Here is a 26739-nt window from a genome sequence, read left to right on the forward strand (position 1 = left end):
GGCAAGGACACAAAACGCCGCAGGAGGATTGGCTCCTGTACCCTTTTTTTTTTCCATTGGCTGCACCCTCATCTCTACTTTCAATTTCACAGTTAGAATTCAGCAGAGAAGAGCTTGCGATTGGTGTAATCGGAAGAAGAGCCAACCAATTACACAAAAGCTTCCAGAAACAGCAAAGAAGACGTGACACACCTTTCCTCTCCAGCTTCCCCTCCACTTCGCTCCCGCCTTCCTCCATATTCATACAAGAAGCGCCTCGGCTCTGATTGGTCGGAGTGTGGCTCTACCTCAGCCAATCACAAGCCAAGCTGTGATCCTACACTACACGCAGAGCGAATTGTGGAAAGACCAAGGCTACGATTGGTCCCTACACGATAAGGTTTTAATTTTGAATTTTTCTTTATGGCGAGGGAGAGGCCACTGCCGGGACCCCATCGAATCCCCGGACTCTTAGCCTAGTAAGTGCAGGGGTATCTTTCTACGTTACCTGGGCTCGCATCTTCCGTAGCTGGGCCTGCTGCTGCTTGTGGTCTTACGGTTTACAGAGGTGGGAAGTTTCGCTGGACTCGGAGGGGAGACGGATCGGAAAAGAGGAGGTTTAAGGCTGGGTAAGAAGTGCTCCGCCTGGCTCCACTTTAATCATACTCTTATTTAATTAACGCTCTTCAAAAATATGTTTTGGAGCAAAGTCGCCTTCCTTTTGCACAGTCCTTTACATACTTGCTGTTCCAAACGTGGTTCGCGGGCCAACAGCATCGGCATCACTTGGCTGCTTGTTTAAAATACAGATTATCTGGCTCCACCCAGACCTACTGAATCAGAATATGCATTTTAACAAGACCTCCCCCCGCCCCGTGATTCTTATGCACTTTAAGTTTGAGAACATACACTTTTTGATAGGGAGTAGTACTATGTTCCTTAATATAGTCTTAATATCGTCCGACTTTCTGGGAGAGTATCAGTTTAAAAAGTGTGTCCTTTTTTCTATGTGACTAGTGCTGTGCTGGACTAAGCTTTAGGGAACCGCAATCTCTAGAGAAACAAGACAGGAGCTAACAAAATAATGCTGCACAACATAAAATGTAATTTAGATATAAGCAAGTACCAGCAATAGCCCTATGGATGTTCAAGAGGAATCAGTTGAACTGGTAATGGAAAGTGATTAATTGACAGAAAGCTGTTTATGGGAGTGTAAACACAGTTTTTCCATAAAAATGTGTTTTAGGACAATATTAAAGAAATCCAATTGTCGTTTTTAAACCGAACAAAGGGCTCCTGTGCCCGCAGTGCAGAAAGCCAAACTGACAGCGGGAGCTTGCAGCAAAGATTTTATTGCAGGGAGCCAGGCGAGGAAGTGGGAGACAAGTCACTCCAACTGGTCTCTGAGTTAGGGGTTTTTAAAGGGGAAGAACAAAGGAGCTGAGGTTAATCATCTTAGTCATCTGCGGTCTACCCTGTCTTTAGTCCAGTGGTCTGTGGCCCCCGGGATCTATGTCAACATAATCTATAAAGGTCATCTTACCCTGGAAGATAATTCAGAACAGCAGATAAACAGTGATGTTTATCTGAAAGTTGTGCCTTAAGGCACCTGACTTTCATTACTTATTGTTGATTATGCAAACGTGATCCAACAGGTATGGGCTAGGCCAAAAGGGAACAAAAGAGGAAGAAGAAAAAGAACAAAAACCCGGGCACTAGTTTTCATTATAAATTAGACATAGGACTTGGTTTCAATTTCTGTTGCTGCCACAGCTTTGTAAGTACCCCCTGACCAAAAGCATTTTTTTGTATCACAGGGTGGAGTTTTAATAGAAGCAGCAGTGCCAACTCATGCAGAGGAGTGTAATTCTTACTCTATTATTTATTGCATCTTCCTACTGGAAATAGTTTTGGACCCATCCTTTAACCATATGAAGGTGCAGTATGATTTGAAGAATTAAAAATCTCCCTCACCAAGAGATTTTCTGGAATGGTATTAAAGCATATTCCTTAATCAAAATAGAGAACACTTGCTATTCTTTCATTCATTTATTGAATGAAATGGTATTTAATGCCTGCTATACTCTAGGTCCTGGGGAAACAGATGAATAAAATTTATCCTACCCTTGAAAAACTCAAATCCAGTGGGGTGACAAACATGCAAACAAAAATTACAATGCAATATAATAAATGTCACAATAAGGGTGTGTATAAAGTGCTATAGAAGCACAAAAGAGATGACGTATCAGCCAGTAAACATTCCATAAGGACAGAGACTATATTGTATCCTAGCACCTACCATAGTACCTGGAGGATTATAAGCACTCACCAAAAAGACAAAGAGAGACCTCCCTGGCAGTCCAGTGGTTAAGACTCTGCCCTTCCTTTGCCGAGGGCACTGGTTCAATCCCCGGCTGGGGGACTAAGATCCTGCATGTCGCAAGGCGTGGCAAAAAAAAAAGTAACTGAATCTGGAAGGCTACATAAATTGACCTGAAGGAGGATATCCCAAGCAGGGGGAAAGACTGATAACACTATAGAAAGTATCTGGTGTTTGGTTTGCCTGAAGTACAAACTGTTAATCATTAGAAGAGATGAGCCTGCAAAGGGCTGTTAGAGCTGAATTGTGAAAAGCTTTGAAAGGTATGCTAAGGAATTTGGTTTATCCAGTGGGTGATAAGTATCCTTCAAATGCTTTTAAACAGGGAATATCAGGGTCATATTTTTGTTTTAAAAGACTAACTCCAGATGCAACTAGAGATTATCATACTAAGTGAAGTAAGTCGGAAAGAGAAAGACAAATACCATATGATATCACTTATATGTGGAATCTAAAATATGGCACACATGAACCTATCTACAAAACAGAAACAAGACTCAAAGACATAGAGAACAGAGTTGTGGTTGCCAAGGGTGGTGGAGCGGGAGTTGGGGTGGGGGGGTGATGGACTGGGAGTTTGGGGTTGGTAGATGCAAACTATTACATTTAGAATGGTAAACAACAAGATCCTAATGTATAGCACAGGGAACTATATTCAATATCCTGTGATAAACCATAATGAAAAAGAATATTAAAAAGAAAAAGAATGTGTATAACTGAATCACTGTGCCGTACAGCAGAAATTAACACAACATTGTAAATCAACTATACATCAATTTAAAAAATAATTTAAAAAAAAAAAGACTAACTCCAGAACACTGTAGAAAATAAACTGGCAAGGAGAAGGACTGAAGGTAGGAAGATCACTGGAGGAACACTCAAATCCAAACTGAGGAACATTTTCCAAAACAACTAGCTGGAATTCTTCAAGAATATAAACATGAAGAAAGGCAAATACTTATATAAAAAGGCTGAGGAACTGTTATAAATTAAAGGAGACTGAAGAGATACTACAGTTAAATGCAATGTGGAGAGGGACTTCCCTGGTGGAGTGGTAGATAAAAATCCACATGCCAGTGCGGGGGACATGGGTTTGATTCCTGGTCCAGGAAGATCCCACATGCTGCAGAGCAACTAAGCCCCTGTGCCACAACTACTGTGCCTGTGCTCTAGAGCACATGAGCCACAGCTACTGAAGCCTGCATGCTAGAGCCAGTGCACCGCAACAAGAGACACCACCACAAGGAGAAGTCCACACAGTGCAACGAAGAGTAGCCCCCTGCTCACCACAAGTAGAGAAAGCCCGCGTGCAGCAACGAAGACCCAATGCAGCCAAAAATAAATAAAATTAAATCTTTAAAAACAAATAAATAAATAAATGCAATGTGGAGAGGGAAAGGAAGCAACTGTAAAGGATATTGTTCAGACTATTGAATAGTAATTGAATATGGACTATATTCAAAAGTAAAATTTCCTGATTGTGGTTTTGTAGAATAATGTCCATGTTCATGTAAGGAAACTGAAGCTAAAGTATCTCGGAGTGAAGTATGATGTCTGCAGCTAACTCTGCTCAGTCAAAAACTAAAAACTTTTATGCATGTGTAAGTAGTTTTTATATTTATGTACGTTTATTATATATTATATTTTTTACTTTGAAAAGTTTCAAACCTTGAGAAAATTTACAGGAATAGTATAATAAATAGTCATGTATCATGCACCTAGATTCACCAACTGTTATCTTTCTGTATAGGGGTGTGTCTGTGTAATATGATATGTAAAAATTATATAAATTACATAAACACGTGGTTATATATTTTATACATTATCATGTATAATATATATTGTACATTGCACACACATATATATACCCCTATGAAGAGATAATTAACAGATAACAGTTGGTGAATCTAGGCAAATGATATATGAGTGTTAATTATACTATTCTTATAAATTTTCTCAAGGTTTGAAATTTTTCAAAATTAAAAGAGTAGGGGAAAATAGACTATATCAAAAGACAGGGCTTCCCTGGTGGCACAGTGGTTAAGAATCCGCCTGCTGATGCAAGGGACACAAGTTCGAGCCCTGGTCCAAATCCCACATGCCGCAGAGCAACTAAGCCCATGTGACACAACTACTGAGCCTGCGCTCTAGAGCCCGCAGGTCACAACTACTGAGCCCACGTGCCACAACTACTGAAGCCTGTGTGCTCAGAGCCTGTGCTCTGCAACAAGAGAAGCCACTGCAATGAGAAGCCCGTGCACCACAAGGAAGAATAGCCCCCGCTCACTGCAACTAGAAAAAGCCCATGCACAGCAATGAAGACCCAACGTGGCCAAAAATTAAAAAAATTAAAAAATAAAAATTAAAAAAAGATGGAAAACTAGGGAGAGCCCAGGGAAAGATGGTGAAGGCAACTGAAGATACAAGACAGAAAGGGGAGGGATGGTAAGGAGAAGGGACAGGATGAATTAATCAGAGAATTATTTCTGATTCATGTTTATGAATAATATATAATTTTAATATAGTCTATTCTAATTTATTTATTTATTTTTGGCTGTGTTGGGTCTTTGTTTCTGTGCAAGGGCTTTCTCTAGTTGCAGCAAGCGGGGGCCACTCTTCATCGTGGTGCGCGAGCCTCTCACTATTGCGGCCTCTCTTGTTACAGAGCACACGTTCCAGATGCGCAGACTCAGTAGTTGTGACTCACGGGCCTAGTTGCTCTGTGGCATGTGGAATCTTCCCCGACCAGGGCTCGAACCTGTGTCCCCTGCATTGGCAGGCAGATTCTCAACCACTGCACCACCAGGGAAGCCCGTATAGCCTATTCTATAACGGAGTATTCTAATTTCCTCACTTTTTCTTTTTTTTTTTTTTTAATGTTGTGGTACAGGTTTGTTTTTGTTTTTAATTGGCCTTAGATTCTTTTCAAAACAAGGCAAGTAAAAAGAAAGGAAGTATATTTTTCAATTTAAGAGATAGGAAAAATGCTTTGAGTAATCATGAAAGAATGAGCTTCTGTCTAGTGTTAGCAATTGGAATCCCACCTAATCTAGCAAAAAGAATTTGTATGTCTCATTACTCTTTTGGAAAGGGGACTTTACATGTCTCACCTAGATAAAGATTGCTCTGTACTCTTTTTATAATTGGACAGTTATCCTCTGCAGAGTATCTAAAGCTTTTAGTAAAGCAGTGATAATAAAACAAACCTTAGCTTGCTGTGTCCTCTGTCCTGTTTGAGGTAGGAATTCATTATCTTTCACTTTTGGAAGAGCTATGATTATTTTTTAATATAACGTTAATCTAGGAATTATCTCAGACTGCATCTTTCTATCCTGACAGATTTGACATATTCTCTTAATTCTCTGCATGTGTCAATTACTGTATTGAATTAGAAAGTTATTAAATAGTAATGATGACCCAGGGCCCAGGACATCCCCACACACACACACACACAGAGAAGAGAGAGGAGAAAATATGATTTAGTTCCCAGATTTTTTTTCATTTAAAAAATAATTTCTGGACTTCCCTAGTGGTCCAATGGTTAAGAACCCGCCTGCCAGTGCATGGGACATGGGTTCGATCCCTGGTCCAGGAAGATCCCACATGCCACGGGGCATCTAAGCCTATGCACCACAACTACTGAGCCCACACGCCACAACTACTGAAGTCCACGTGCCTAGAGCCCAAGCTCCAAAACAAGAGAAAAACCACCTCGATGAGAAGCCCACGCACTGCAATGAAGAGTAGCCCCGCTCGTCACAACTAGAGAAAGCCCGCATGCAGCAACGAAGACCCAACACAGCCAAAAAATAAAAATTTATAAATAAATTTATTAAGAAAAGAAAAGAAAAAGCCCGCACAGAGCAATGAAGACCCAGGGCAGCCAAAAAAATAATGATGATAATAATAATAATAATTTCCAAAATGACATACATTGGCTTATGTAGAACTCTTTAGAAATTTGAAGGCATGGGCGCTGGAACAACCACCAGGAAAGGGCTAGAAAATGATGGCCCAGTTTCAGAATGGTGGTACTCTTATTTTTCCAGCTAATAGTACATACCAAAGGTTAACTGTCCAATACTACCGGAAGGCTTTTTATATTTAGAAAGAAACAAACAAGAAACGATAGTCCTTTTAATCCTCTCTCTATAATCCTGACTCCCACTTGCCAAAGGCAACCCTATCCACTTTTGTAACTGTTTCTGGTGTTTACCTCCATGTTTCTAAGTAACATGTTTATAATACTCTTCCTTTTTTCTTCCCCCCAATGGGTTAAACATTATATAAATTTAGACAACTGCTGATTTCCACTTTCTTTCCTTCTTTCCTTCTGTCTTCCCAATATATCATAATTTTTAGTTAAATAAACATTCAGTGTTTATACTATAAAATATTTATAAAATATTTTATAAAATATTGTGTAACAGCTGAACATACAGTATTACTATGATTTCACTTCTTTTCTCCTAGAACTTTTTTCCTAGACTTTTTTTTTTTTTTGCCACGCCCTGCAGCTTGTGGACTCTTAGTTCCCCAGCCAGGGATCAAACCCAGGCTATGGCAGTGAAAGCACCAGGGTCCTAACCACTGGACCTCCAGGCAATTCCCCCTCCTAGACTTTTTTTCTTAATATTTTATTTTTTTATTTAATTATTTTTAAACACAAATTTTTTTTAAATATTTATTTGTCTGCATTGGGTCTCAGTTGCGGCGCACAGTATCTTTCATTGCAGCACACAGGCTTCTCTCTAGTTGTGGCGTGGGCTCAGTAGTTGCAACAGGCAGGCTCTCTAGTGGTGCGTGGGCTTAGTTGCCCCGCGGCATGTGGGATCTTAGTTCCCTGACCAGGGATCGAACCCGCATCCCCTGCATTGGAAGATGGATTCTTCACCACTGGACCACCAGGGAAGTCCCACCCCCTCCCAGACATTTTTAATATGCTTACTTTTTCAAGCTCTTATCAGTAACTTGGCCCTAACTTTACAGAAAAACAGCAAATTCTGCTCAGAATGATCAAACACACTAGGTAATTTATCCGTTTCTTTTTTTTTTCTCTTCCTGTTTATTTTGGTCTCTGCTCTTCATGGTAAAGACTTTTCCTAAAATGATTGATGATCCTTGGCTGTTATTTATCAAAGGAATACACAAAAAAGATAATTGATTGGCAGCTCAAAGTAGTGGAGGTGGATATTGTCAACCTGTGGGCACCACAGTGGGTAATTGATCATCAAGGACTTGGCCACTTTGGCTAGAACCCCAAATGTCAATATCTGTAGGTCTTTTTTCTTGGGCCAATTTCCCTGGAGAAGAATCTTCTAGTCTCCTCCAGGAGGAATGAGAGATGTGGGGGTTTGAGGCTGAGAATTAAGCTTGGTGGCCTGTAGGACTTCCCTGGTGGCGCAGTCGTTAAGAATCCACCTGCCAATGCAGGGGACACGGGTTCAAACCCTGGTCTGGTAGGATCCCACATGCCGCGGAGCAACTAAGCCCCTGCGCCACAACTACTGAGCCTGTGCCCTAGAGCCTGTGAGCCACAACTACTGAAGCCCATGTGCCACAACTACTGAAGCCTGCACGGCTAGAGCCTGTGCTCCACAACAAAGAGAAGCCACTGTAATAAGAAGTCCGCGCACCACAACAAAGAGTAGCCCCCACTCGCCACAACTAGAGAAAGCCCGCGCGCAGCAACGAAGACCCAACGCAGCCCAAAAACAAAAAAACAAAAAAAACTTGGTGACCTGTATTTTGGGAGCGGAGCTGAGGAAGGGGATTGAAAGTCTCACTTTTCAGTTAGGATCATCCCCCATCTTCTGTATAGTGACAGAGACATGACCCTGCTATGCTTGGTGACCCAAATTCACCTCTAGGTTCAACTTCTCCAGAGAATAAACCTGTCCATAAAATGAAAGCCAGGACACTGCCTGGCTGTAAGGATGGGAGGGCAGAAGTCAAAGGCCTATCCAATTCTTATAAAGACTTTTAATCAATCCAATTTAAGCCCTACCCCAAACCTTCAAAGGAGCTAGGTGTTTTCAAGTCCCGAATCTTCTCAGAGTTCTGGGAATGGTCTTGCTTCCTGTTGGCTTCCCTACCAGGCAGGCAAGCCTCAGCTTTCCTCTGCTTTGCCAAGTCAGTTACTACTACTTGTAGATGATGTAGTTCACATCTATCATCTATTATAGGGTCTACTCCCATTCTTCGTCCTGTGGGTTTATGCCTTTTTTATTCCTTTACTGCCTTTTTCATGATGTTTTCATGATGCTCCACCAGTAGTGTGCTAATAAATATTTATAAATATATATACATAATTTTATTATAAATTACTGATATTATATACTGTTATGATATATAACATAATTATTATAAGCAATGATAAAATATATAATACTCATAAATTTCATAGCCAATTGATTCTCACAAAATGCTATTATTGATTTTTATAGACTTCTTTTATTTGTAACCAACCTGTGGTTGCAATCTATGAACAAGCTTAGTCCCGATATGAATGTTGGTTTATATTTTCATTTACTCTGTGAAGTAAGACAAAAGCAAAACACAAAGATTTATTTTGGAACTTCACTTCAGTAAGCAACCTCTGATGAATCAGATAATCATTTTCAAATACTGGAATAATACTCCTCAATTTTTTTGTGCTATTCACAATGTAACTACAGACAAGATACACTTTTAAGTTTAATCTGCACTATTAACATTCTTTTCATCACTTTCTTAACAATCAACAAAATAATAAACCAAGCCTTAATTTGTAGTGTTTTATAATAGCCATGGTGTAAATTCTCCCATCATGGGCAATTTCAAGTTTCCAATATGAAGTCACTGAATGTGCAGTTGGGAAAAAATGAGCAATAATACACCATTCTAAAGCATTTTCACTGTATAGATACAATCAGGTAAAAAAAAAAAAAAAAAAAAAAACCTCAAGAGCATACATAATATTAAGATCATTAGGGAGTGGTGAGTTTTGTGTATTGATTATCTTTTAAAATATAAATTACCTAATTGTAAGTTTATATAACAATTTAAATGGTAGATTTGTTTAACAACTGGCTCACAGACTTCCTAAAAATGTAAAAGTCAGGGCTAATCCCTACACACCACTGGAGTGGAGGTTAAGGTATAGAGTCAATCCACTGAGTTTAACCAGAACATCCAGCTCCTTTCTAAAGTCTGTTTTCATAACTGAGGGATTGATTGGTGAATGTAGGAAAAAGGGAGGCCGGAGGCCAGTTCTCTGTGTCAGTTTGCTCTCTAACAAAAGACATCAAGGCAGGTGAGAGGGAACAGGAACAGAATGGGGGAGGGCTGTGAAGGGGCAGACGGAAGACAGGAAGGGGAGGTTACTGGGGAAATCTCAGATTCTGGGGATCCCAACCAGTGAACTCTGGGCCTTGGATAGAGGTTTCCAGTGACATTTCTTGACAGGTAGTCTTGGCCATGGATTTGATGAGGTTTAATTTCTTTTCCAAGCAACCATAAGTTTTTTGTTGCTTCCTGAGGCTTTCCTAAATATCTTCATTCATAGTATTTTTGTTTTGTGGGTTTTTTTTTAATCCTGTAGATATCCCTTGTGTTTAAAAATCCCCACTTAGCCTTTATTCATTATTTCAGTAGAAAGGAAAAGTGATGCAATAAAGGTGAAATCAGGTGTCTTGGGGTATGTCTCCCAAGGCTGTAAGAACAGTTAAGAAATACGCTGTTAATCTGAGGTCTGGCAATTTGTTAAATAAGATGCTATCAAGAAACTTTACTCCTAGACCAGTTGTTGACATACGTTCTATCACCCATTGCCATGGAGGGTGCCCTCTGCGAGTCCAGTGCTCTTGGAACTAAAACATTTCTTAGTTTTTACTATCCACATTGGAGCTGGGGGAGGTTCTCCAGCCCTTGGAATCTGAGAGCTGAGCAAGCATAGAGCTACATACCAAGTGCTGGAGGGTTACAGGGTGAACAAAAGTGGAATGAATGTGTATTTTAAAGACCAATTGTTCCTATTCAAATGTAAGTTTGAAGAGAAGGAGGCCCAGCCTTTGAGACCATTTTTAGTTCTGCTACTTGAATAAGAACATCTTTGTTCCTCAGGTAGCAAAAACTGAAACCGGCAAAGCACTTTTTCACATCACACCAGCTCTGACTTAATTTTCTTCAGAAAAGGATTCTGGGTTAAAATCTAAATATACTAGTTAGTGTTTAAAAGTGCTTTAAAATAAATGTTTTGAAACACCCATGTCTTAGATTTGGGGTAATTGTTATTTTGTTGTATATCACCTATTCTACTATTGCATCACAGTGTATTAGGAAGAAAGTGGTCTTTGGAGACTTATGAATCTGGACTTAATGCTTTATTGCATTACATTGGATAAATCATCTCATCTTTCTAAGCCTCAATTTATTCTTATGTAAAAATGGGAATAAAAATCCTCTTCCTCAGGAAAAATACCTTGCACGGTAATGAAGATTCACTGAAAAAATGTATGTGAAGGTGTCTAAAAGTAAATGGGCATTATATAAATGGTTAGTTTTGTTTTTCTTTCACTACCAACTCAACTTTGTACATTGTAATCTCAGTAAATGTTACCAGCAAAGAAATTTACTTCCTTTTAATAACTGACATAACCCAACTGTAGCCATCTTCTCTGTTATTGCTACCGAATCAAACTCAGGTCCACTTACCCAACTCAGAGCAAAGCTGATCAACTGACACCAGGTTGTGGTGAAGGAAAGTACAGTGTTTATTGCAGGGCACCAAACAAGGAGAAAGGGCAGCTGGTGCTGAAAAGCGCCAAAGTCCTCGATGGCTTTCAGGCAAGGATTTTTTTTGGCTGCATCACACAGCATGCGGGAGTTCCCAGAACAGGGATCGAACCCACACCCCCTGCAGTGGAAGCATGGACTCTTAACCACTGAGCCACCAGGTAAGCCCAGGCAAGGATTTTTAAAGGCGGCATTAGGGGTGAGGGTAATAGGATGCCTGATCAGCTGGCGGACTTTCAACTTTTTGGTTGGTGGTAAGGTAACAGGGTGATATCTGGGGAATCTTAATCATCAACATTTATGGTTCTAACCAGTCTGGGGTCTAAGTGCTGGTGGTCAGCATGTGGTAACCATCTTTTACCTGGGGGGTGTGGTCTTAGATTCTGCAGGACAACACAAAGATATGCATCAGATCATTATATATATCCCTTGAGGAGGAACTAGGAGTCCTGTGACTCTGCTTTATCTCTGAACTATTGTTTAACCTATCATTGTTTCTGCATTCCCTCACTTCTCTAATTAGTAACTGCTTGAGTCTGCTCTTTGGAACTTGAGGAAGGCTTAGGAGACTGAAGTCTTTTTTCTACAAACAAGAGAAAGGGAACAAAAAGGGCTTTTGTACTGGGAAGGCCCTGAAAGGTCCTGCTTGATTTCATTATAAAGAAAGGGAAATTCACTTGACTTAATGAAGAAAAGCAAAACAAGCAAAACAAAAACAAAATTAGAGAGTAATATAATGCCAAAGCCAAGGTATCTCTAGAGATAGTTTAAATCTGGGTTTAAATTTTCCTCAAGTTTAGGGTGATCTTGGGTGGCTGTGAGGTGGCTCCAGCCTGCGGTGGCTTGAAGTGGGACCTCAGTTCCCTGACCAGGGATTGGACCCTGACCACAGCACTGCCCTGGTGCTTGTCTGCTTTGAAGAAAGAATTCGGCAAAGAGACAAAAAGTAGTGAGGCAAGTAACATGCTTATTAGGAGAGAAGATACATGCAGAGAAAGCACGGGTGAACTCAGAGAGCAAGAGAGAGAGAGTGGCACACACTTTTGGGGTGGATTATGTTACTTATATGGGGGCAGTTCTGGGTTACCTCTGGCCAATCATCTTGCTTTGTCTGACTTTGAGTCCATGTTTGGTCTGGCACAGGGCCCTCCCCTGTGTGCATGCACATCTTTTAGCCGAGATGGATTCCATCTTTGGTCTCTGAGGAGTTAGCAGAACATATTGTGGTCTGGCTCCCCCTCCCCAAGGATCCTTTTTGCACATGTGTCGCTTGGGGTCTCCTTGACCTCAAGAATGAGAAATATGTGGTCTCTTTAGCTTTTTATCCAAACAGAACTCAGCTCCTTCTTGCTCCTGCCATTATCTTCATCTTGAAATATCTGTCTACAGGGAACAGATTCCAGCTGCTCAGCCTGGGGCCCATCTATCTCCTGCCTCAAGGGGACTCTGGGTTGCTGGTGGTGACCTATTTCCTAACCAAGGTGGCGGTTACAAGAATGTGTTCACTTTGTGATAATTTATTGAACTGTAGTTAAAACTTGTGTATTTTCTATGTATATGTATTATTCCTCAATAAAAAACGTAAAAACAAATTTTCTCTACAGAAACCATGCCCAAGTTCAAGCAACAAAGAAGAAAGCTAAAAGCCAAAGCGAAAAGATTTTTCAAAAGAAAAGAGGCCTCTCACTTTCAGTCTAAGCTAGTTACACCTCCCGCTCCACCACCCTCACCAGAAAGGTAAGGCGTAATATGGAACAGAGAAAATATTAAAAGTCTGATCATTTTAGGAACAAGTTACCAGATTTAGCAAATAAAGATACAGAACACCCAGTTAAATTCGAATTTCAGATGAACAATGAATGAGTTTTTTGTATTGTCCCATGCAACATTTCTAACATACTTATACTAAAAAGTTATTCACCCTTTATCTGAAATTAAATTTTAACTGAGCGTCCTGATTTTATGTAGCGATCATAGCTTAAGAGTTCAAATGAAGTAAAAATCACAAGGAATTGTGTTTGAGGTGCACAGTAACTATTTTCTACTTTCCTAGTCGATTTAATTGTATAAACCTGGTAACTTAGTGATGAAAGAGGTGTATATGACTAAAACTTAAATCTTTATTTTGGTAAAGTTTGATCATTTATTCTCTGGGACTCAGGGCTTAAATGTGTTATTAAAAGAGACTCTAAAATCTAAGAACTCTAAGGCAGTAGGTTTCACAATAACATATTTATACATTTTTTGTTAAAGGTCTCTTTACAGAAAAAATTTTAAAACAAACAGACCCTCAAAAAGCAGTAACCATGATACCATCCTTGACTCCTCTCTCTCCCGAATGTTGCAAAAGCCTTCTAACTGGTCTTCCTGCTCTGCCCTTGCTGCCTCTGCAGTGTATTTCAACATAGCAGCCAAAGTGAGCCTATTAAAATCATTTCGTATTGCTCCTCTGCTGAAATTCTCCAAGGTCTTCCTCTATCAGAGTAAAAATGAAAATCCTTTGTATGACCAACAAGACCTTTATGGTCTGATTCACATTATCTGTTAATCCTCTTCCTTCAATCTTTCCACCCTAGTCATCTGGCCTCCTTGCTATTCCTCAAACACCTCAGACAAACTCCCACCTCAGGGCCTTTGCACTTACTATTGCTCTTGCCAGGAATGCTCTTATCCCAAATATTTGCTCTGCTAGTTTCTTCACTTCCTTGACGTTTGTTCTCAAAAGTCACCTTTTCGGTGAGACATTCCCTGGCTACCCTATCTAAATTTTCACCTCCACCCAACGTTTCACATTCCCTCTCTTGCTTTATCTTTTGCTCCTTAGCATTTGTTCACTACCCAACAACCCACATATATTATTCATTTAGTTATTTTTACCTTTCTTCCATGAAACTGTAAATTCTATGAGGGCAGGATTTTTATCTATTTTGTTCATTACTAAATCTCAGATACCTATTTGTTTACTATGTTGTTTTATTTATTACTATTTATTTACTCAATAAATATTTGTTGCATAAGTTAATCTGGGAATTCTAGAAGTAAATGAAGAATTTGGCTTTAGATAGTCTCTGCTCCTGAGTCATACTATAAAACTAGCTTGTTATTTAATTAGACTTAGGAGTTAATTCTAATTCCAACTTAGGAGTTTTTGCTTTGTTTGGTTTTGTTTTTCCTACAGAGTGGTTATTCCTTCAACAGATACACCCCTTAGCAGAAGCTGGCTAAGACCGTCCTGGAACTTCAAATTTCCCAATTTTAAAGATGCAGTAAAGCTTTGGACAAATAGAGTATGGTCTATATACAACTGGTTTCAGAACTGCATGGCCTGGGTATGGGTTTGACATACATATTTTCAGCATTTCGGTTTTTCTGCATACTGGGTGTGTGTGTTCATATGTGTGTGTGCTCAGGTCAGCAGACACTCAGGCTAAACTCAGATGAGATGAAATTTTGTGGTCATGTCTGCCCTCAATTTTTTTTTTTTTTTTTTTTGGCTGTACGCAGGCCTCTCACTGTTGTGGCCTCTCCCATTGCGGAGCGCAGGCTCAGCGGTCATGGCTCACGGGCCCAGCCGCTCCGCGACATGTGGGATCTTCCCGGACCGGGGCACGAACCCGTGTCCCCTGCATCGGCAGGCAGACTCTCAACCACTGTGCCACCAGGGAAGCCCAATTTTTTTTTCAATAAAAAAAATTTTTTTAATTGAAATATAGTTGATTTACAATGTGTTAGTTTCAGGTATACTGCAAAGTGATTCAGTTACACACACACATACACACATATTTTCATAGTATTTTCCATTATAAATTATTATAAGATATTGAATATAGTTTCCTGTGCTATACAGTAGGTCCTTGTTATTGCCTTCACTTCTATAAAACATACATCAAACCACTTTCTTGTCCTTATCATATTGCTCATTGGATTCAGGCTTGATTATTTTTAATTTCAGAGTTTGGAAGTATTGAAAGACACCATCTTTCCATCCCGTTTCTGCCACCAAGAACTTCATAGTCTAAAACAACGGTTTCGCATTTTGGAAAGTGAATTACACAAGCTCCAGGAAGCATTGAAGGTTAGTATTATCAAATGAAAAACAAATCCAGAATTAGGTAAGGAGGGAAGGGGTTGTCCCCCATTGGAACCCCAGTGTGCTTTTACTAGAAGGAGGAGTGGCTACAGGCTAGTGCTAGTTCTGGGCATGTCTGCTCTCAGGTCTAGTCCTTAAACTTCAGAGGCTCTGCTGGAGGGGGGCTGACCCCTGCAGGCTACATTTCCCAAGCTCCATGTCATCTGGCTCCTGGTGTGCTGGACTAATGGGAGACACTGATGAGAGATTAGAAGGAGAGAGAGGATGGGGTATTTTTCCCCTTTGTTCTCTGTGTTGGGCAATTTCTCCAGCAATTGTTGTTGTTGCCTCCCTAACTCCAGCTCCCACTAGGTAAGTCAACCATGTTTCTAGATTCTCTGGGTTAACCCAGCTCCAGAGATCTGGTTATACTGTCCTTCTCTTTGGCCATGCAGTGTCAGGGTGTTCATGGCTTTATGCCGTTGCTAATCTCTGGGATGCCTCACTGTCCCCTGCGTGCTTCTCAGCTCTTCCATCAGCAGTATAACCAACTCACTATATTACATGTCCCCTCTTCTAAATACTCAGGGTGGTTTCTATTTTCTTGACTGATGTAGGCAGGAAAAAACTATAAATATCCACTCTCTCCGAACTCCCCTAAGCAGGACCCCTATTCTCAGTGTCTAAAACCTAAAGAATAAACATTGTGCTCATTGGTTTGGAGAGACACTTCTGGGATTACACCCCTACTTCCAGAATTTGTGCCTCAAGATGAGCTAACCAGAGGAGGAAAGGCAAATCACCTCATTACCTGGACTTCACAACCTGGACCTCAGTTTCTTCATCTATAAAGTGGGAAGATGCCATCTGTAGTGAGCTGAATGATGGCCCCCCAAAAGACATGTCCAAGTCCTAATCCCTGGAACCTGTAAATATTACCTTTTTTGGGAAAAGGGTCTTTGCAGATATATAATTGAGTTAAGGATTTTGAGGTGAGGAGATCATACTTTATTATCTGGGTGGACCCTCAATCCAGTGACAAGTGTCCTTATAAAAGACACGCAGAGTAGAACATACAGAGAAGAGGAGAAGCAGTGGGACCACAGAGGCAGAGAGTGGAGTCATGGGGCCTCAAACCAAAGGATGCCAGTAGATTCCAGAAGCTGGAAGAGACAAGAAACAGATTCTTCCCTGGAGCCTTCATAGGGAGTGCAGTCCTACTGGCACCTTGATTTCAGTCTTCTAACCTCCAGGACTGTGAGAGAATGAATTTTGTTTTAAGCCACCAAGTTTGTGATACTTTGTTGCAGCAGCCTGTAGTATGCCCCCGTACTTCTTAGGGTTGTTGTATTCATCTGCTAGGGCTGCCATGACAAAGTAGCACAGACTGGGTGACTTATACCATAAAAATTTATTTTCTCACAATTTTGGAGGCCAGAAGTCTAGGCTCAAGGTGTTGGTAGGGTTGGCTTCTTCTAATGACTTTCTCCTCAACTTGCCTTCTATGTCCTCAGATTGTCTTTTCTCTGTGCACATGCATCCCTGGTGTCTCCTGTTTGTTCAAGTTTCGTCTTTATATAAGGACACCAGTCACATTGGATTAGAGCCCACCCTAATGGCTCCTTTTAATTTAATCACTTCTTTAAAGGCCCTATCTCCAAATACAATCACATTCTGAGGTACTGGAGGTTGAGGGTTCAATATATGAGTTGTAATGGGGGAGGACAATTCAGCCCATAACAGTCATGTTCCAGGCCCTTGAACTTTTTTATCAGCTCCTTGAACATACTATATTCTTGGTTGCATTGTTTTTCCCTCTGCCAGGAACTCTTCCCCCAGTTTTTCTCTCCCTTCTTCACCTGCTAAAGCTAAATTCATCTTTGAGATCATGGCTAAATATCACTCCCCAGACCTCTGACTATTCATGCTCACAGCACACTTCATGGCTCTTATTGAAGTATCATTTTGGTTTGTTTTGAATGTGTTTTGTGTATGTTTAATGTCTTGTCTTCCTCGCCGGACTGTCAGCTCGATGAGGTGACAGACAGGGCTCATATTGTACCCACAGTGCCTGGCATATAGCACACACAGAACAAATATATGAATGAATGAATGAGCTTGTGATAAATGAGAAAATATTACGGAGCATATGGTATACTGAGAAAGCATTCAATACGTGGTAGGTATGGTTTTGATGACTCTCAACCATAAGAACCAAATAAATCTGTTCTTCATTTGCCAACTGTAACGTTTTCTTCCAGGCCGTCTCAGAAAATTCTTCCTGTCCAAGCTGTGGTCAGATGTGTCACATGCGTGGTAAACTTACAAATGTGCCTGCATGTGCTCTAACCACCCCTGGAGACTCCGAGGCTGTACTGCCCACCTCACTGCCACAGCCAGCCAGTCGTCATCCTCCGCCCCCGCCACCGCCCCCGCCCCCTCCGCCCCCGCTCCCTCCGCCTCCACCACTGACAGCACCTTTGCTGCTCAGAAAATCTGATCTCACTAAGGCACATCAGGTAAAAAACAATCTAGTAAAGGTGTGTTTTGGTCAGTGTGTAATGAAGGAGTACAGCCAGGTGTCCTTTTAAGGCTGGGCTAAGGGCTTTGACAGGAAGGGCTGCATTTTGTTCTGTTTCCATATCTTAATTATGTCAATTATTGTTTTTAAAGACACAGTCCTCTGAGAGATCACGAAAGTGGGATTTGGAAATGAAAGTGATTTTTTTTCAAGGATAAATGAATGAAATCCAGCAAGGTGGGAGATTCCTGTTGGATTCTTTACAAAAATGGAAATCTCTCTGGGAAACCAAATTAAAAACAAAGATAGCTTAGTGACTGAAGTCAGAATAAAAAGAATTTGTGGATCCTAAAGTATAATGCCATTAGGCTGGAGAACCAGTCTCCATTAGAGTTACTTATCTTCCAAGGGGACCAGAGTATTTGTGAATCACTAAGATAGGCCTGGCCCTATTTAAAAATCTGCTGAATTTTCACTACAGATATATTTGGTTGAAAATGGCTGAATTAAATGCAGAGCCTATTGTTATATTTGCCCTAATATATACCTCTTTGAATATACGTCCTTCCTCTATGGGAACTGAGTCATCCTTTTAGGGAGATCAGGCAAAACTTCACTTTGTTTTTTTTTTTAACTTGCTCTTTAAAAAATTTTTTTAAATTAATTAACTTATTTTTATTTTTGGCTACGTTGGGTCTTCGTTACCGCGCGCGGGCTCCCTCTAGTTGTGGCGAGCGGGGGCTACTCTTTGTTGCGGTGCACGGGCTTCTCATTGCAGTGGCTTCTCTTGTTGCGCAGCACGGGCTCTAGGCGCGCGGGCTTCAGTAGTTGTGGCGCACGGGTTTCGTTGCTCCATGGCATGTGAGATCTTCCCGAACCAGGGCTCGAACCCATGTCCCCTGCATTAGCAGGTGGATTCTTAACCACTGAGCCACCAGGGAAGTCCCCAAAATTTCACTTTGATTTAAGGAACTCCTTCATCTCCTGTCCTATTACAATGACTCCTAAGGAAGATGCATAGTTACAAGGAACTAGCCCATCTCTTACTATCAAAGCCTTACATTTTGGTGAATACTTTTCAATAGCCTTAGCATCCATGGATACTGAAAACAGAATTGTTCTTGGTTGAATGGAAAGAATTTGATAGGCTCCTAGGGGAAATAAGAGTTAATTTTTAAGTTAATTTTTAAAGAGTCTTCAAAAATTAGATTTGGATTTGCATTTGACTAGATGTCCTGGTTCCAATTTGAATTCTAACCTCTCCATGTATTTTAAGGCTGGACCATTAAAAAAAAATGTACCCATGCATATAACAGTTAAAGATCTACTGACTGTGAAATTAAAGAAGACACAGAGTTTTGATGAAAGGAGGAAGGTAAGATGTCATTGACCAAACATGTGGTCTTTCGGCTTTTAACCTGGTTGTCCCTTAATGGAAAATAAGCATAAGTCTTAAATATAGAAACCATTCTGAGGTAAGTATTTGATTTTTTTTTTCTTGAGTAATTTTGGATCTCCTCAACAAAATAGGTAAATCCCCAAATTATTTAATTAGGCAGTTTTATCTACCAACCATTAGTTTGAAGAGGCAGAGATATACTTTGAAGCTTTGGAATAAAAATTGAATAGATATATCTTACACATATTCAGCACTCAAATATTTATTGTTTTAGTATGTTTACATTTTGAATGCTATTTTTAAATGTGTTTTTAATAGTGTCTCATTTTGTGATTAAAGCTTGTACCATCACCAAAGGCACAGAATCCACTAGTTACTGTCTCCGACCTGCGGTGCGTTTCCCTGAAACCGAAGTCCAAAGTGTTATCAACTCGAGTTACAAATGTCTTAATGTAAGGAAATACACAGTACTACACTCTACTGCTACTTAAAATAATGATTTTTTGCTTATTTCTAACTTTAAAAGTTACATGTGATCATTGAAAATTGAAATCTACAGAAACGTTTCAAGAAGAAAACAAAAATCATGCAAATAATCCTATCATTGGAGATAGCCACATACTGTTAACATACTGTTGTTTATCATTCTAGTCTTTCTCTGGACATATACTCTATTATTTCCATTTCATGATGCTGTTTATTACAAAATACACCATTGATTTAATAACAGATTGGGGGGGGAAATATTATCAGGAATTTTCAAAGCAGCACAATTTCAGAAATAATAAAATAAGAAAACTAGTTTTCTTGGAATTAATGAAACATGATATGTTTATGTTTTGGAATCAATGAAATATGATATGTTTATGTGTGTACCTGTGTATAATCATTATACATACAGATATGGATTTTCCCATTAATATGTCATGAACTTTCCCATATCTCATTAAAAATTAGTTTAAACCATCATTTTGACTTCTTCAATAGATGCAGTTTTTTAATATGTGAATTTCATAGATAAAAATCCTGTTTTGAGACATTTAGGTTGTTTGTGATTTTTTTTTTCTATAACTCTTCAGTAAACATCCTTGTCCATCATCTGTATGCATAGCTGAGTTTTGCCCTAAGATGGATTCTTACATGTGTAATTACTGAGTCAAAAACTATTACTTATTAGAATCACTATATCACTTTATGCTCCTATCTGCATCTACTGCTATTTTTAAATGTAATAAATAGTAACAAATGCAACAAACTACTTTCTAGGATGTTGCCTATAGAAATGACTGCTTTGCTTTGGAAAAATTATAAAATCTGGCAAGCTCTAACTTTTGTTTCTGTATTTTATCAGTACTCCTGGTAAAAGCCAGTTAGATCTGCGAAAACTACTCAGAAAAGTCGATGTAGAGAGGTAATCCACTCTCCTATCTTTATGCTTTCTAAATTCATTTGAAAATTCAGCATAAAACACAGCTCCTAATATTTTCAATACCTTTGCAGGAGCCCAGGTGGAACCCCACTTACCAATAAAGAAAATATGGAAACAGGAACTGGGCTGACCCCAGTAATGACCCAGGCCTTGAAGAGAAAGTTTCAGGTAAGCCTTTAGGGAAAAAAAGACTTTGGATCCTTTTCTTCAAATGTATTTATTTAGAATCATAATCTAAAGCATCTTTCTTAATAATAGTAATTTTAAAACAGTTCCTTATGCTTTATAAAGCACTTTCATATTTAGGCTTCAAGAAATTCTATGAGATAGCTAGGATTATCATCTCCACTTTAGCAATGAACGTCTGGCTTTATTAATTTCATTAATAAGTATTTATTAAGCACTTCCTATATGCCAGGCACTGTGCTGGAGTACCAGGGGTATAGTGGTAAGCAAAAACAGACACAGATCTGCTGTCTTGGATCTTTCGGTCTAGTGGGGAAAGTAGATATTAATCATATAATCACAATTTGTATAATTTTGCACTGAAGTAACTTCTGTGAAGGAAAGGAACAAGATTCTGTTGGGGGGAACTTGATCTAGCCTGGATGATCTAGGAAAGATTCCCTTAGGAAGGGATGAGGTAAGACTTGAAAGATGAATAGGCATTAACTGGAGAGGGTACCTGTGGAGTGAGCCCACCTTGGATGTCAGGGAGGAGAGCTCTAGGGAAAAAGAACAGCAGGTGCAAGGGTCTCATTGTGGGAGGGATCACAGTCTATCTGAGGAATTGAAAAGTGGCCGGTGTGGCTGTAACAGAAAGATAGGAATAGAGATGGGGATAGGAGTCAGATCATGCAGAGCTGATAAGAAAAGGTCTTGGCAGCTTTCTTCTTTGTCACCTACATGTATGACCCATACACCAAAATCCAGTGCATCAGCTGGCCCTTGTGTGATTTCTTCCAAACCCTGTTTGTCTCATCTCCCTGATCACCTCTATCATCAGATCTGTGAGAAGGAGCCATCCTTCCACCACCCCTGCTAGAGTGCTGGGGCACAGGGCTGCTGGCCTCTTTGGCTATGAAGCTTATATTTCCATCTCCCTCTGGGCCAAGAGACACACCACAAACTCCACTGCAGACACTCTTCCCACCCCAGCACTGTCCTCCCTTCCTTCATTCCCTTGTTAAGAATCAGTGCCTTTTGCAAAAGAAATAAATGCAAAAATAAACAAATGACAACTAATCAAACTTGTAAGCTTATACACAGCAAAGGAAACCATAAACAAAACAAAAAGACAGCCTACAGGGACTTCCCTGGCAGTACAGTGGTTAAGACTTCACCTACCAATGCAGGGGGTGTGGGTTCAATTCCTGGTCAGGGAGCTAAGATCCCACATGCCTCTAGACCAAAAAACCAAAACATAAAACAGAAGCAATAATGTAACAAATTCAATAAAGACTTTAAAAATGGTCCACATCAAAAAAATCTTAAAAAAACAAAAAAGACAGCAGAATACAACCTGAATTTAAAAAAAAAGGCAACATACAGACTGGGAGAAAATATTTGCAAACAATGTGACTGACAAGGGCTTAATTTCCAAAATATACAGACAGCTCATGCAACTCAATAACAAGAAAAACAAACAACCCAATCCAAAAAAATGGGCAGAAGACCTAAATAGACATTTCTCCAAAGAAGACATACAGATGGGCAACAGGAACATGAAAAGATGCTCCACATTGCTAATTATTGGAGAAATGCACTGGTCAGAATGGCCATCATCAAAAAGTCTACAAATAATAAATGCTAGAGAGGGTGTGGGTAAAAGGGAACACTCCTACACTGTCGGTGGAAATGTAAATTGGTGTAGCCACTATGGAAAACAGGATGGAGATTACTTAAAAAACTAAAAATAGAGTTACCATATGATCCAGCAATCCCACTACTGGGCATATATCCAGAAAAGACAAAAACTCTAATTAAAGGAGATACATGTACACCAATGTTCATAGCAGGACTACTTATAAATAGCCAAGACATGGAAGCAACCTAAATGTCCATCAGCAGATGAATGGATAAAGAAGATGTGGTACACACACACACGCGCAAACACACACGCAAACACACATACACAATGGAATAGTACTCAGTCATAAGAAAGAATGATATACTGCCATTTGCAGCAACACAGATGGACCTAGAGATTGTCATACTAAGTGAAGTTAGGCAGAGAAAGACAAATATTATATATCACTTATATGGAATCTAAAAAAAATAATGCAAATGAACTTATTTACAAAACTGAAATAGACTCACAGACATAGAAAATAAACTTACAGTTACCAAAGGCGGGGGGTGGGGGGAGGGATAAATTGGGAACATGGGATTAACAGATACACACTACTATATATAAAATAGATAAACAACAAGGATTTACTGTATAGTGCAGGGAACTATATTCACTATCTTGTAATAACCTATAGTGGAAAAGAATCTGAAGCTGTACACCTGAAACTAATACAACATTGTAAATCAACTACCGTTTAAAAAAGAGAGAATCAGTGCCTTTTGCAGGACAGCTTTGTTTCCCTCTTGCCGATCAACTTGGTCCTCCTGGGCACTATATGACCTTCTTTGGAGGTGTGACTGGATTCCTCTTTCCTCCTTTTGGAGCATCCAATAGGAGTCCACCCCCAGATCCTTGGTAATACCACAAATTGTGATGGGCAGAGGGAAGAACCCTCACTTCCTTTCTTTGTTTAGCTCTAGGATCCTTTTTGTCCCTGCCCTACCCCATAACTACTATAGTGGGTTGCGTAATGTGGAAACAATTAAAAATATAATGAACGATAAACCCATATATTGAGCAATGACATCAAAAATCACACATAAGACCTATGCCATATGTTGTGCTCCTCAAAATCCACTTACTAGAAGATATCTAGTAAAAACTGTTGTTAGACATGGAATGACTTTTCCCACTCCTTAGACTTCCTTTTTCATTTAATTCTGAAGCAACTGTATTAGTTAGGCTTTGCATTTGCCTACTCGTAATAGAAATCTGACTATAGTGACTTAACCAAATAAGGCCTTATTTTTCTTTTCTGCATATTGCCTTGGGAAATAGGCAGTGCGTAACGGGTACAGCAGCTTGACCATGTAATCACCTCTCTTCCATCCTTAATATGTGGCTTTCATCCTTACAGTGCAGAATATCAACACTTCCTGAAGCCTCACGTCCACATTGTAGGCAAGATAAGAAGGGCAAAGGGCAAAAGGGTGTGCTAACTAAGCTGCCCTTCATCTCTTTAAACAGGGGATATCCAGGAACTTCTGATAATATCAGGGAAGCTGGGGAAAAGTGGTTTTTAGAAACCAGATGCATTGCTGCCTTGCATAAAATCTGGGTTTTGTTAGTGAGGAAGAAGAAGAGCTGTGCTGGCCACAAGAACATCATTCATATTATACTTGGGACCTTTGTTTCTTTTCATAGCTGGCTCACCCTAGAAGCCCAACTCAAACTCTGCCACTTTCTACAAGCAGCTTTGATGAACAAAATGATGCCACCTCTGCCTGACTCCATATGATGATCCATAAAATATACAGATAATATTATCCCAATCCTTTTTTTAATGTAGTATGTATAAAGAATTATATTAATATATAATTCATTCGAAGAATTAAAATATGTATGGAGCCCATACATACTGTAGTATAAAGCAAGTATTAGGATATTTTCTAGTTTACATGATCAATAATAGAACAGATGGGAAAATGCAATCCCCAAAGTGATGTTTATCCTGCAATTACCAAATTTAGGTTGGGGAGGTTATTCAAGTTTAACTGGATAACTCTAATTTTTACTCTATAGGTGCAGTTATGACATTAAGAAAATAACCTGGTGCCCATTCATCTTGGGTAGTCTCAGGTAATTGAAAAGCGAAGTATTTCAGCCTGTAAAGTTCATGCATTCATTAAGTGCTACAAACTTAACCATAAAAAACAGACCCTCTAGATTTTATTTCTGTTCCCTATAATCAATTAAGAAGTAAAACCATCCCCCATTCAAACCTAACTGTTCCAAAAGAATTTGAAACAAAAACTCCAATGTGACCTTAAAAATTAGAATATCATGGGACTTCCCTGGTGGTGCAGTGGATGGGACTCCGCTCTCCCAATGCAGGGGGCCTGGGTTCAATCCCTGGTCAGGGAACTAGATCCTGCATACATGCTGCAACTGAGAGTTCGCATACTGCAACTAAGGAGCTGGCAACCTGCGACTAAGGAGCCCTGGAGCCACAGCTAAGGAGCCTGCCTGCTGCAACTAAGACCCGGCGTAACCAAAACAATAAATAAATGGTTTTTAAAAAAATTAGAATATCATTTCTAGCATCTTAGGTAGGTAGTTATATTTGGCTTACTGAAGTCTGAGATATTCCTCACTTTGATATCTGCTATCCACATTCATGACGCTAAATATAAATTTCATGAAGACCTCAACAGGAACCTTGTGTTTTCCACAGTGCCCCACCAAGGATTCTCTGAAGTCCATAGCAGGTTCACTGTGAGATCTGATTCCCTGTCCTCAGCCACCTATTGATTCAATAACAGTGATCATGCACACCTCACTGGATTTTGCTTTTTCCTGACAGTACAGGGTTGACAGATTTAGCAAATATAAACACATGACACCCCATCAAAGTCTAATTTCAGATAAACAAATAACTTTTAAGTATAAATATGTCCCATTAAACAATGAATAATTTTTTGAAGTTTAAATATGTCCCCAATATTGCATGGGACATATTTATACTAAAAAATTATTCGTTGTTTATCTGAAATTCAAATTCAACTGAACATCCTATATTTTATTTGGCAACCTATCAGTCAGTCTTCTACAAAGTTGCCAATTTCTGGGAGCCCCCAGTTTGTCAGACATGTCTACTTAGCAGTAGACACTACTCTAGCTTCAGCCAGGACCCCTAATCACTAATGCGATAAATATGGAAGAAGAGGAACTCTCATTAGGGTAAGTGTGACTCTGAAGGCACAGGATTAGCTTTGATGCTGATAACTTCCGCTGCAGTTCCAAGAATAAGGATAGCAGCTTCTCATGGAGGGGAAACAAGGAGTGGCAGTTTTTCACTGAACTTTCTAGCCCGACAGGAAACAGCTACATAAGATGATATCTCTGAAATATCCCCTGGTTATCTCAGGCTAGAGAGATATTTTAGCAATTTCCCCAAAATGCCTATATTTCCTCAGATACATATAGCTTTGAGATGCCAAATACAGTGTTGTGGAAAGTCACCAAACTGGAAGGCAGACGTGGGGACAGTGTTCTTTTTTTCATGAGACCCACATTTATATTTACATTTATGGATGCAAATTAAACAGATAATGGAAGTTAAGAAATATATCTGTTTCTGGGATTCCCTGGTGGCTCAGTGGTTAAGAATCCGCCTGCCAATGCAAGGGTCACAGGTTCGAGCCCTGGTCCGGGAAGATCCCACATGCCACGGAGCAACTAAGCCTATGTGCCACAACTACTGAGCCTGCGCTCTAGAGCCCGCGAGCCACAACTACTGAAGCCCGCGTGCCTAGAGCCCGTGCTCCGCAGCAAGAAGCCACGCAGTGCAATGAAGAGTAGCTCCCGCTCGCCACAACTAGAGAAAGACTGTGCACAGCAACGAAGACCCAATGCAGCCAAAAATAAATAAATTTATATTAAAAAAAAGAAATATGTCTGTTTCTAATAATTTTTTTAAACCTGCTACTATGTTCATATTAAGTGAAATTAAAGGGAATAATCACTGAGAATAAAGCCAGTGAGTATTTGTAAATATTTTCTGGGACATTTATAATGTTTATAATATTAATAAACCACTGTGTACTGTATCAATTTATTTTAAATGATTTGATCATTCTTGTGAGATAAAGGTTCATTTTTAAAAAAAACTATAGAAATCCTATAGATAAACATTTGTAAAGCTGCTATTACCGTTGTACCAGTATTGAAGTGTGTTCTGTCTTACATCTCTTACTAATTTTATGACAGGTTTTATACTGTACCCATTTGAGAATCCTGTAACTGCTATGGCCTCATTAAATTGTTGCTGATCATATGCTTCCAGTGTTTATTTTGAGACTGAGCCTTTGGTCTTTCTCTTCTTTAACATTTTTT

General features: G+C 39.7%; 1 protein-coding gene across 8 annotated transcripts; it reads left to right on the forward strand.

The window, feature by feature from the left end:
• PRR11 (proline rich 11) lies at window positions 1-26668 on the forward strand. 8 transcript variants are annotated; one of them, XM_067714088.1, is made up of 11 exons: window positions 1-458; window positions 3852-3960; window positions 12739-12871; window positions 14313-14463; window positions 15087-15209; window positions 17465-17722; window positions 19001-19099; window positions 19463-19575; window positions 20475-20534; window positions 20624-20720; window positions 24739-26668. In XM_067714088.1, exons 3-11 carry the CDS (start codon window positions 12744-12746, stop codon window positions 24859-24861), a joined length of 1152 nt encoding a protein of 383 aa, XP_067570189.1. In that variant the 5' UTR covers window positions 1-458; window positions 3852-3960; window positions 12739-12743; the 3' UTR covers window positions 24862-26668. The 8 variants fall into 8 exon arrangements, with proteins under 8 accessions (XP_067570189.1, XP_067570195.1, XP_067570188.1 ...); XM_067714089.1 differs by lacking the exon at window positions 1-458 and adding an exon at window positions 469-608; XM_067714090.1 differs by lacking the exon at window positions 1-458 and adding an exon at window positions 1790-1916.
• Window positions 26669-26739: the final 71 nt, after the last annotated feature.

This window comes from Pseudorca crassidens, chromosome 19 (assembly GCF_039906515.1).
Source record: "Pseudorca crassidens isolate mPseCra1 chromosome 19, mPseCra1.hap1, whole genome shotgun sequence".
In the NCBI taxonomy this organism is placed as follows: Eukaryota; Metazoa; Chordata; class Mammalia; order Artiodactyla; family Delphinidae; genus Pseudorca; species Pseudorca crassidens.

Excerpts from the sequence above, each read along its gene's own strand:
- PRR11 (XM_067714088.1), top strand. The coding sequence starts at position 12,744 with ATGCCCAAGTTCAAGCAACAAAGAAGAAAGCTAAAAGCCAAAGCGAAA. Across the intron at positions 12,872-14,312 it reads CCACCACCCTCACCAGAAAG|AGTGGTTATTCCTTCAACAG; the intron begins GTAAGGCGTAAT and ends TTTTTCCTACAG. Across the intron at positions 17,723-19,000 it reads ATCTCACTAAGGCACATCAG|GCTGGACCATTAAAAAAAAA; the intron begins GTAAAAAACAAT and ends ATGTATTTTAAG.